This window comes from Bacillus rossius, chromosome 3 (assembly GCF_032445375.1).
Source record: "Bacillus rossius redtenbacheri isolate Brsri chromosome 3, Brsri_v3, whole genome shotgun sequence".
Taxonomy (NCBI): Eukaryota; Metazoa; Arthropoda; class Insecta; order Phasmatodea; family Bacillidae; genus Bacillus; species Bacillus rossius.
Window position 1 is genome coordinate 119,429,957 of NC_086332.1, and position 12,929 is coordinate 119,442,885.

The 12,929-nt window shown below is 41.3% G+C and overlaps 1 protein-coding gene across 14 annotated transcripts in view; it reads right to left on the reverse strand.

The window, feature by feature from the left end:
- LOC134531200 (alpha-tocopherol transfer protein-like) overlaps window positions 1-12,119 on the reverse strand; it is a 189,247-nt gene extending 177,128 nt beyond the window's left edge. For 4 of the 14 annotated variants that reach the window (XR_010074966.1, XM_063366847.1, XM_063366843.1 and 1 more), the window contains exons 1-3: window positions 8,489-11,170; window positions 4,029-4,323; window positions 29-185 (exon numbers count right to left, since the gene is read on the reverse strand). Coding sequence is in view for 13 of the 14 variants with exons in the window: in XM_063366847.1 (XP_063222917.1) it covers window positions 29-185; window positions 4,029-4,323; window positions 8,489-8,518 (482 nt within the window). In the remaining variant the exon portion in view is untranslated. The other 10 variants (XM_063366848.1, XM_063366851.1, XM_063366846.1 and 7 more) reach the window with 9 other exon arrangements.
- Between the last annotated feature and the right edge of the window lie 810 nt (window positions 12,120-12,929).

Sequence of the window (12,929 nt, forward strand, 5' to 3'; positions counted from 1 at the left end):
AGGAAAGTATCTGAATGAGTGTGATCACCTGCAGTCATCGAAGGAGCTGCCGAGGAGTCGGCAGCGAAGAAGCGACGAGCGCGCGTCCAGACCGCCAGTGCAGAGCCGAGCCGGCGCAAGCGCCCTGACCCTGCTTGTACTTGCAGATCCGCCTGGGAGCAGCGCATTGTCGCCGGGTCGACGACCTCCAAACAGGTCGCGAGGGGGAGTCAGCAACTTCGCGTGATTCAGTGCTGGCCTTTCAAACTATACCGAGTCAAATAACAACAGCACTTCCAGTTAAAGACAATCTGTTGAGTTGCATGCTGTTCCTTGCTGGTTATGATTAGTCATGTGTGACATCTTAGTAAACATCTCGGTAAACGGCATTTTGTGAGAATAATTTCGTGAATGGAAAGGAAGTAAAGGAACGAAAATGTGTAAAAACCACGGTGCTGCCATCTGTGGCTGATGGCGCGAACACAAGTTCACAAATACAAAGGGAAACTTTATAGTATAAACTGTTAAGTTAAAGCTGGGATTTAGTATTTCTACAAGTCGTTTTTCACTTTTATCAGAGCCTTTTCTTTATCTAGTTTAAAATTTCGGTCTGCTAATCAAATGATTTAATAGTTCCGTATCTGCTATGACAGCGAATTCTAGAGATGGGTGCGGAAACTACGTATGATTCGCGTCCAGAAATGTAGTTTAAAACACAAGTTGCGTATATTTATCACCCTCGGCATTATTTTAAAGAATTCTACATTCAATTTTGTGTCCTTATTTTGCATTATAAATGTTATTATTGTAAACTGAAAACATATGAATTGGCGCGTTACCGAAGTTAGATGTTACACATCTCTGGCTCACTTTTTTTATGAACAACAAATGATGGGTATGGCTAAAGGCCTGGCATGTCCAAGATTTTTTCATCAGTTTTATCAGTGTGTTTCAACGACAATTCATACTTAATATTTGTAGGATTATTAAGCTGTATGGTGTTCATTGATGTTGAAGATCATTCACTGATCTACAATGCTCTGTCACAGTCAATTTTAATCCATTCTCAAACCAATTTAGATCACTCCTTAAATATTCCAGGAAATTATTCTTGGTCTATAGAGTGGATGAGTGACTTCTGGTAGTCCCAAAGTGGCCGCTCTTGTTCCTACCTCGAGGCTTCGGTGTAGGCTTTATACCTGCTAATAGTTTTAATTTGGAAGGTTGGTAGCTCCCAGAACAACTCTCTTCCTTTCCCCAGGCTCAGGACTGGCCACTTGGCTTAGTTGTAAAATGATATACTATATGCCTCCTGTGATGGAAAAAATTAATAATCAGTATTTCGTCGCCTTTGGAATATAATGAATATAAAAGTAAAACATCACTGTATAAAAAGCTCAAATTGTTTGGATGTTGTAGCAACGTTCGATATACGTGCAGCCCTTTCAAAAATATGAATGCGCGTAAAATAAAAAGAGAGAAAAAAAGAAAAAAATTTACACTACAAGGATTTTTAATATAAATACTGCCATCTTGTTGAAATCTATCAAACAGTTGATATTATAAAGTTTCCCTTTGACTTTGTAAACTTTAGTTCGCGCCATCCGCCACATATGGCAGCACCGTTGTAACGAATTCCCGTTACTTGACTTCCGTCGCATTCACGACATTACTCCCACCAAATTCGGTGTACCAAGAGATAAGATTTTACACATAAATAATTCACGATGACTTATTTTTGTACCTGCTAATGTTAACTCGACCGTTCTATGGTTTGCGCTAATCAGGCATTCACAATGATAGTAAAAGTACATTTTAGTATATGGAAACTTATTTGTCAGTTAAGCAGTACACTGGAGACTGTATAGTTCCTCCGGCACTGGTGCCTGGTGACAGTCCGTTATTTAGATTGTGATGTCACGGCAGCCATTTTGGCTGGCTTTGACCGCCATTTTAGAACCACCATATTAGATCCGCCATCTTTGATCCACCATATTAGATCCGCCATCTTGGAATCACCATTGGTTTATAAGCATTTTGTTTTCTAGAATTTTATGGCATTTTGAATTATTATGACACTGTTCCAATTTTCGTTTCGGCCGCCATCTTGAAAATCCGTAAGTATTATAAAGAATGGAAAAATATTCAATCTATAACCATTTCAATTAAAGTTCATCTGAAAAAGCACATGTGTATAACGACAGAAAGACGACAGCTAAAACACAAAGCAAGAATCAAAACGATTAGCTGTAAAAGGTATTAAATTTAAAAAAAAAATTCTCCTAATATAACCACAAATAATATCTATTACAAAAACCAACTATCCAGGTACTCGTTCAATATTCATATTCTGGAGAAAGAAGAGTCTTATTTCTATTCCTGTCCTGAAACCTGTGGCAAGAAAGGGTCTGACAAAGTGGTTACATTTTTATTTTATTATCAATCACACGGACAAGTCTGTAACACATTTTGTTCTATTTTGCGATTCCTGCCAGGGCCAAAATTAAAATTACACTCTGCTTCGGTTTATACATACTATCATAAATGAAATAAATTTACTAGACTCCTTGAAAATAACATTTTCAGAAAGCGGACACAGCTATCTAGAATGTGATAAAAATATGGGGTAAGTAAATTTTAAAATCAAAATGGAGTTTCCGTACAATTGGCGTGAACAGCTTAGAAATTAAAAAAAACCCTTCACCATTTAAAGTATTTAAAATTGCTCCAGTAGTAATAGTTAGATAATTGCCAAAATTTCTGACTGGAAAATTTATAAAAAAAAAATGCCTGAATAGTATACAGAAGCCAAGCTAAGTGATGGTTTCTAGAATCATTTTCCAGTCTTATTGAAAGAGACATTTACAGTGGAGCTTGGGACAAAAATAGAGTTCCAAGTAAACGTTGTAACCATGCAATCAACCATGAGTTCCATCTTACTTATTTTTTACATAAAGAATTTTTACCTACAACTATTTTATAAGTCTAATGCCATTTTTTCTAAGAAAACACAAGTATTTTATGAAACCCTAAAATGACTAAAAAATAAATATACTGATGGCTAGATTGTACATTACTTGTTTGTAATAAATTCTCAACTTTCAATAGCATTTTTTAATAATCACTCACTAATACATTCCTTGTTCATTGCCTGTACCATTCATATATATATATTTATTTATTTATTTATATATATATATCACATTTTTATGGATACGATAACTGCCGCAATTATCCACTTACCACATCCAAACTATATATATTTATATTAGTGGAAAATCTCAGTCGAGATAAAAGGTAGATATGGGGATAGTTTTATTGAAAAATATATTAACCGCTATAACTCCCATAATATGATTAATATCAGGTCCGTTTGGGCGTATTATATATCGTAAGAGTAATGCTATAAACATTTGTCTAAATAAATTTTTTATATGACCAACCATAACGACAAAGGGTAGAATAAAAAGGTTTGAAGGACATAAACAATTAAAACTCCCTTCGTATACACACCATCGAATCCGTTCAGATTGTTTATATATCTTATAATTTGTATCCAAAAAAATTTTCTGAAACAATTTTTTACAATACAAACCATTACTGCAAAGGTTTGGAAAAACCTGGAGTATAAATAAAAAAATTAATTAAACTTCTCTACCATGCATTCTATTGAATTAAAAGTTTTTTTTTAATTTTTAAATATTGTAAAAAATGAGTTTCAATAAATTTTATGTAACAAACCAATATTTGCAAGGGGTCAAAAAACAAGGGTAGAAAGACAAAAATAGTGATATCGTTTTTAATATAAATGCTATTTAATCCGTTATTATTTATTTTATAACTCATAAATTTTATCTTAAACCTTTGGTAGGAATAATTTTTTGTGAAACGAACTATTACCGTAAACACATGTATAATGAACAGTGCGAGAGTGTTCTTCATGTAGCATTTCGTAACGACGCACGGATACATCAGCTCTTGAATACATGTTTACAAAAACAATTTAAATCATAATAAAATGAATACAACTGTTGTGTCTTGAGTACAACCTTGTATCTCCGATGTGTCAATTCTCTTTCTTGTGTGTACTGGCGTGCGCGCCTCTCTCAGCGCGGCCCTCGCGACGCCTTGAGACAGGCCACCCGCGATACTCTGCAGAAAGAAGTGGCCCAGTGTGAAAAACCTTCCAGTATCAACAACCGTGTGTGACGTAGTATAGAGGCGGCCATTGCTCTCACCAGGGAAGACTGTTCCAGACCTGTTCCACCCCCGCGGGAGCCAAGACCAGGCCTGCCGGCGCTCGACTCGCCACTCCGTCACGCTGCGTGATCTCCGCCAGAATATCTGCATCGGGGTGTCACGTCCATGTATATCCTCAGTTGGTGATAGAATTTTACCTGACAGGTGCGGTAGGTTATAGAATTATTTGCTGCAGAGCTGCAAGAAGTGACTGAAATATTTACAAGTCCAGTAGCGAATTTGACCATTTTACATGGGACTGATACTTATGTGCCAACGTAACATAAATAAATAGACATATGGACTTCTTTCGCTTAACTGGCGGATACAGTGGCTGGAGTCGTTGAGCTTGTCAGTGTAAGGCATACAACGGCGGTGTTAACAGGAATATTTTAACTACTCCTAACATAATAGCTGCAGGACTCTTACGTTGGTATGCGTAATATAACTTAAGTTTACGTTAACTGAACTTTCGTTACCTGGAATTGGGTTCAGTATCAGGGTCTTTACACAGAGTGATGGTTACAGTGTAATTTAAGACGTTGCCTACAAACGTGTTACGTTAAGATACGTCCTTACAGATGAGCTATTGCTGGTGACGAACAACGAAACTCAGAGTGTATTTCGTATGGTAAATCAATCAATTAATAACGTGAAGCCGATTGGGACAAGTCCAGTCGACTACAACTAACATAATCAAAAACCAGGGAGGTTTTTACATTAAAACCCAACGACAGTGGGAAGCTGGTGCAAAGCAAAGATATAAAATACCAAAAAAAGAATTTTATTTATGCAAGTTTATAAAAATTTACAGTTTATAAAAAAGCTTATGATTCTCATTAGGGAAAATTCGAATGCGCTCCCGCGGGACGCGAAACAAATACAATCATTTACACATATAAACAAAGTAAGCAAGGGTAAAGCGGACATGGTGGCAGAAAACTGTAAAGTAGCAGAGCAAGTAATATGGGCTGCTAGGCGAAAACAAAACTGAAACAGAATCAAGACAGAACTTATAATGCGGCTTGACAAGAAGTGTCCAGTGCCATCGTGGCATTCCCATATACAGCCGCAGAAATGTTACGACATGCTACGGGCAGTACTCGGCGTGAGCAAAACAAACCCAAATCAATTGATCTGAAGGGTCCAAACATTGGTGGCGATTACATTTAACAGGGCAGCAATAAAAAAATGAAGGCGCGGCCACAACGCGCAAGCAAGAACAATACCTAAATACACACGTTAAGTTTCACAGCCGAGTACATACCGGAACGCAGAGCCACCACCGCAGTGACAGCCTTCGAGTCCAGAGACCGAACGACTGCGAATAGTATGCTAGGAGCCGGGCAATATATAGGCCGTGTAAACACTCCGACAGAGAGCGCTGGTGAGGCGGCGGGGTAGTGTGCAAGAGGGGGGGGTAGAAAGGGGAAGTTGGAGAGGGAGGGGAAATGAGGAGAGAGGAGGGGAAAGAAGGGTAAGGAATGCTGTACAGTGCCGAAAAACGGAGCAACTGCTTCAACCCCCCTCCCTAAAGTGTCCTTGCTCTGAGAGCCAGAAGATCCACACAATGAAGAAAGTTCATAACGTTGAAATCGGAGACTGGTGACAGCATCGAAGAGCAAGCTTAAGGATCGCCGCGGCGATCAACAAGATGTCTTTGAACGTAGTCAGATGCTACACAGGTCAAATGATGCTGAAGAACAAGTCTTCAGAACAGCTGTAGACGACAGCCAGCGTCTGATACGGAGTAAGAGGTCCAGAGATGAAGTCGGTGATCAGCCCAGAACAAGGGCTCTGAGCAGGGCGGCCCCACCAGTCGCAACCACCCAGGCATGGGAGGGGACTCCAGCAGGGAGCACCAAGTCGCAGTGCCTTAGCAGGCTGACGAAGGGGTCAGCTACGATGTCCAAGACCCGCCAAGCAAGGACAGGGGCAGCTATGGACTCACGGCAGTGCGAGAGGCACTCAGCCGGAGTCAACACGGTCGCTCTCCAAGACCCAGAAGCGGAAAAACAGAATTGAGCCTCCACGCAAGCAGAAAGCTGCCAGGCAAGCTAATTGTAGCACGATGGGCTCTCATAGGCAGGTACCACCAGTAGGGAGGAGGCGACGAACGGAAAGCCCCACAGAGACCTCTCTCGGCGAGGTGAAGCTGAAGATCGCTGGCAGAAGTCCGGCACAGCAAGCAAGGGTAACAGGGAAATAGGATGGCGCGCCAAACTAAAAAATGTAAAAGGAGCTGCAACACCGCGCACAAACCCAACAAAACACAAGCTTCAAACACAAGTTCCTAGGAACACAAACACTTAACAACAGGCCAATAGACAAATCTCATATGAAAGGTACAATAACAAAGATATACTGCAAAAAGCTTACAACAAACCCATAAAAATCTATATAACAAAAGGTTTCACCTGGGTTACATGAGCCTTTCGGAATTTAAACTTGTGCCTACAGCACCTTATGTTGACACCCAATAACTTGTCGACACAATAAGGTCCCACATAAGGAGGAAGTAATTTCACATTTAACTGATCAGCCAACTTAGGCAATTTAAACGCCCTGCATTGGAATAAATCCCCAATATTAAAACAATGAGGAGCTCTAGCCTTATTATAATTGTCAGAAACGGCCTTATGGGCCTTATGAATATTAAAGGAAACCGTGTCGAGTACACATTCCAATGCCTGGGCGTCCAGGCTGGTGTCGAGAGACGGCAAGCCCCACTGGTTCAGTAAATGAACAGTAAGCTCACGGCCTAAGAACGGGATCTAGGGTGGAAAACCAATAGCAGAATGAAGAGCAGAATTAAGTCCGACCGTGATATACTCAATGTCTGAATCGCAAAGAGTCTGATCAGACCGATAGAAAGAAATCAAGATACTTTTGAGAACCTTATTTTGCGTCTCTACCATGTTTCCCTGCGGAAAATATGCTGAACTATAGATAGGCTTAACGGCCCATTAAAAGAGAAATTCTTATAGATAGTAGACTGAAAATACGGGGCATTGTCAGAAACAATCATACATGGAGGACCAAACAATTTGAAAACCTGTTCCTTAAGCACCTTAACGATAGTAACAGCCTTCATGTTTCTAAGAGGTAATAAAATGACAAATTTTGTAAAAATATCCAATACAACAAGCAAACATACATTACCCCTCTTAGAACCTGTAAGAGGACCAAAAATATCAATATGTAAGAAATGCCAGGGGGCTACAGGAGGATCAGCAGCATACAGACCCACCTTAGAATTATGAGGCGGCTTAGAAATCTGGCAATCGAGACAAGATCGAACAATCTTCCGAACATCAGCATGAATCTCGGGCCAAAACAGGTGCGATGAAATTCTGCGAAAAGTTTTATCTATTCCTAGATGACCACCTAAGAGAGATGCATGAAAATAGGTTAACACCATAGGCCTCAAGACACCTGGAACAACAGCCTTTCGGGCTCTGCCAGGAGTTCCTGAAAAATACAACATACCACTCTCCTCGACTTAGGGAACAGCCTTCTTATCATGCAGATCTCTAAGTACCTGCTGGCAGAGAGGATCCTGAGTCTGACATTCCATGATATTAAAGTATGATTCAGGAAAAAAAATTTAAAAGCAGTAATAAATTTAGTAGCATCAGATGAGTGGGGTTCCTAGGGATCAAATTCATCGGTGCAAAACATGCGCGAAAGAGAGTCAGCAATAACATTTTCTTTACCTAGAATATGATGAATGACAAACTGAAATCGTGATAGCCTCAAAATCCAACGACCCAGCTTACCTAGCTGATGAGGATGATTAAAGAGCCAACTAAGGTCTCGGTTATCGGTAAATAAGTCAAACTCCCAGGCATTGAGATAACTTTCGCATTTTCTAGGCCGAATAGGCAAGCCAAGGACTCCTTCTCGTAGACACCTAATCGCTGCTCAGACTCCGAAAGCGAGCGACAAGCATAGGCAATGGGCCTAATCTGGCCTTCCTCTAGGTATCCTAGGATGGTTCCAAGTGCAATGTGCGAGGCATCAACCTGAACGGCAAACCGTTTACTAAAATCGGGTAGAATGAGAACTGGGGGTGAAGCCATACAAGACTTCAACACCTGAAAACACTAGTTTTAACCCAGCTAAGCATGCAGCCGCAATCAAAGAACCGCACGCGGTTCACAGCTGTCAAGACGAGGGAGAAGTTTTAAATTAGCAAATAAAATTTTCTCGTTAAATCTAGAGTTAGATGAAGCGGGATTAGCGAGGTGGGGACTTGCCGAGACGGTACCTCTTCTGATGATTCCCAGGCACCTCGCATGTGCTGGACGAGCAAACCACGAAGGGTAGCTACGGTACCGTCCTCCTCGAACTGAACAGCTTCCTCGGTCAGGACCTGAATTAGGTCGTCTCTCCACAAACGGTGTATCCATCTGGTTGCCGGAGTCCCCAAAATGCATGCAAAAAAAGAAACAAACCATACAAGACTTCAACGTCTGAAAAGATTTCTCTTGTTCGGGACCCCACTCAAAAACTGAATCCTTATTACGTAAAACATTTAAAGGCGCAGATAAAGAGGCAAAATTATTAATGAACCTGGAGAAATAACCTAACACACCCAAAAAATGTTGGACTCCTTTTAATTTACATGCCTAGGAAACTGGATGATAGGGGCAATCTTGTCAGGATCCATAAGGAAGGTACCCTGTGAAATAACATTACACAATAATTTAACAGACTTTTTCCTAATGTAACTTTCATGGGGGTTAAAAGTGAGATTAGCCCCTCGTAAACGATAAAGGACTTCAGTCAGGTGAATAATGTGATCCTCTAAAGTGTTGCTATATGCAATGATGTCATCGATATAATTAAACACATAATCATACTTGAGATCAGATAAGACATTATCAAGGATCCGGCTCATAGCCTGACTGCCCAAACTAAAACCCATAGTCACACGATTATATTCAAAATGGCTAAAAGGAGTTGAAATGTGGTATATTTACAGCAACTGGGATCCAAAGGGCACTGGTAAAAACTTTGATTTATGTCAATAACCGAAAAATGTCTGGCCTTACCTAGATATTAAAGGGCACACTCAACAGTGGGGAGCGGATAAACATCGTCCTTAGCAATTTTATGGTTCAAAGGAATGTAGTTATGTACCATACACCAGCTCGCACAATCTGTTTTATGCACTAAAAAAGTAGGAGTGCAAAAATCAGATGTAGAATGAGAAATTACACCAGAGGCTAAGAGCTTAACTACGATGTCACGCATGGCCTGAAGTTTGGGGGAGAAACCTTGAGATATTTAGTGGGGACGGGAACTTTATCCTTTAAGTAGAACTTATAGGGCAAAATGTCACAGTTTCCTTATTTAGAGGTGATGACATCAGAAAAAGTGTGAACTAGGTTGGCAATAGCGTGCCTTTGAGCAATGCTATCGGCATCGCGACACTCAAAAATAACGGAATTACTAGGCTGCGATCTTAAGGGAGTTTTCACAGAAGGAGCAACGTCAAACCGGAGCTCATGCTGGCCCACATCCCGGACACAGCTTGCCTTGCTCAAAAAATCTAAACGCAAAATAAAATTAGGTGAAAGACCCACACGACAGTAAACTTCCAATTCCAGGAAAAATGCTTAGTCTTGAAATGAATATCCACGAACTTAAATGCGCGAAGGCACTCGCCATTCGCCACACAAATATTAATCTGGTTTTCAGAAAATACACGAAAAGAAAACTTAGGAAATGTTTCAATTAAATTCTGAAGAAATGTCTCAGTAATAGCCGAGCACGTGGCACCGGTATCAACTAAGGCCGAAAAAGAACGCTCGTGAATACACACGGACAAAAAATTTAGAAAAACAGAGCTAGAGGCTTTTTTATAGAACCGACAGTAACGACCTCTTTTCCGTCCTGTCAATGGCCGTTTTCCCGGACAATTACTTCGGTAATTACCCAATCCCTTACAAGAAAAACATCTACGGGCATTAACATCAATGCGTGCCTGATCACAGTCCTCAGTCACATGTACAAACACACAACAATTTGCACAACAACGTCCTGTAATTGCTGCGCAGAACTGACAACAGCGCCCCCAGTCGAACGCCCACGCTGCTGCGTAGTCTTAGGAGGCAGGGTGGACTGACAGCCACCGGGAGGAATTACACTAATCGCGCCGCCCGCGGGAAAGCGCGGTCGCGAGCTAATGTCGAACCTACGTGGTGGCGAACACCCCACACATGAGCTGTCATGAAAGCATGGTGAAAAAGAAGAATGCTGAAGACTATTATCTCCATACGTGTGTAAAACACTAGAGTCAGCATCGTGTGCGTCACAGCCACGAAAGTCTGAGGTAGCCTCTAGGGTGTGAAATCCCCTTTCACGAACACGCGACATGGACGCAGACCTGGGGGGAGGCGAGAACTCAGCTTCGTATTTAGACACCGCTAATAACCGGGCCTCTACCTCACTACCCCAAGCACGCAAGGCATTAAAGGTGGTATGTGGAGCTAAAATACCACAGTGGGTAAGCAAATGAGGTGCAAAGTTGCCTAAAATAAGCTGTACTAACTCAGGCTCAGCGATGTCAATCTCAAAAACATCGGCATAGGTGACAACCTCATCAATATATTGAGTAACTGACTCATTAGGACGCTGAAACCTGAAAATCAAATCGGGCTTACATTTGTCCATGACACGCGGTGGACACACAGCACGAAGTACCGACATCTTAAATGTATGGAAATCTATCTTCTGTACAATAGCCTCTGTTAACCTAGACACATACACGCCAGTACACTTACTAAGCAGAGCCTTCATAAAGGTGCCAGCTGACACCTGATTCAATTTAGCGAGGCGCTCAGCCTGTAAAAAAAAATCTAAAATAGGCCTGGTCTCACCACTACTCAACACAGGAAGGGATTTAAGAACAGAGAAAAACAATTTTTGGGAAAAGGAATTATCAGGAGCCGGACTTACTTCCAGTGTGGCCTGCGCCGACGGAACACCAGACGAGACGTCACTGAACTCGCGTATGAACTGAACGAGCTAGGCGCGCATGTCGGCCACGGTATCGCTCGCGGCAGCAGGAAGCTGGTTCTCCTCAAGATAAAGAATCAGCTCGTCGCGGTGAAGCCGGTAAATCCAACTTACACCCGGGCCGCTCATGGTCATGAAAAATACAAACAAAAGCCACAGCAAAACCACTGCCGAAGCAGAGTTGCGCAGAAGTTGTAGCCGATTGGAGACAAGTCCAGTCCACTACAACTTACATAGTCAAAAAGGAGGGGGGTTTTACATTAAAACCCAACGACAGTGGGAAGCTGGTGCAAAGCAAAGATATAAAATACCAAAAATAAATTTTTATTTATGCAAGTTTATAAAAATTTACAGTTTATAAAACAGCTTATGATTCTCATTGGGGCAAATTCGAATGCGCTCCCGCGGGACGCGAAACAAATAAAATTATTTACACATATAAACAAAGTAAGCAAGAGTAAAGCAAACATGGTGGCAGAGTGCTGTAAAGTAGCAGAGCAGGTAATATGGGCCGCTAGGAGAAAAAAAACTGAAACAGAATCAAGAGAGAACTTATAATGCGGCTTGACAAGAAGTGTCCAATGCCATCGTGGCATGCCCATATACAGCCGCAGAAATGTTACAACATGCTACGGGCAGTACTCGGCGTGAGCATAACAAACCCAAATCAATTGACCTGAAGGGTCCAAACATTGGTGGCGATTACATTTAACAGGGCAGCAATAAAAAATTAAGGCGCGGCCACAACGCGCAAGCAAGAACAATACCTAAATACACACGTTAAGTTTCACAGCCGAGTACATACCGGAACGCAGAGCCACCACCGCAGTGACAGCCTTCGAGTCTAGAGACCGAACGACTGCGAAGAGTACGCTAGGTGCTGGGCAATATATAGGCCGTGTAAACACTCCGACAGAGAGCACTGGCGTGGCGGCAGGGAAGTGAGCAAGAGGGGGGGGGGGGGTTTAATGGGGAAGTTGTGGAGGGAGGGGTAGGGTTAGAGGGGAGGCGAAAGGAGGGGAAGGAATGCTGTAAACTGCCGAAAAACGGAGCAACTTCTTCAAACGTTATACGAAGAGTAATTTACTGCGCCATATCGAGAGCATAAGAGGACTGTGAATTGGTATGCCTTACGAGTAGTGTAGTTTGGTGGCTCTGGAAACAGGCTTCAGGCTGTGGTGCCGTGAGCCGTGGAGACATCTTGGATTGTGACCTCACGACGGCCATCTTGAATGACCGTGACCTTGAACTTGACCTTGACCTTCATCTTTGACCTTCAAAATTTGCCAAAATTTGCCAAAATTTTCCAACATTTAACCACAATTCCTCAAAAATCAAAAAAATTCCATTTTTTTGGGAAAACACTACCGTAAAAAAATCTCAAAAAATTCTTAATTCAAAAATTAGGATTTCGAAAACCTCAAAATACTTTTTGCCTTAGAAAGAACTCATAATCCTAAAAGAGGCTTAAAAGTCCTAAAAGCTAGCTGCTCTAAGGCGCTGACATAATTACCTGAAAAATAAGGATGCCATGGCAGCCATTTTGAATCATAACTTCACCGTTGCAATTTCCATTATGGCTGCCATCTTGAAAATCTTTATTTATTATCCGATTTTAATGAAAAAATTTAAAAATTCTTAAGAATAGTAAATTAATAAACTTTTAATAAAAAATATTTAAAAAA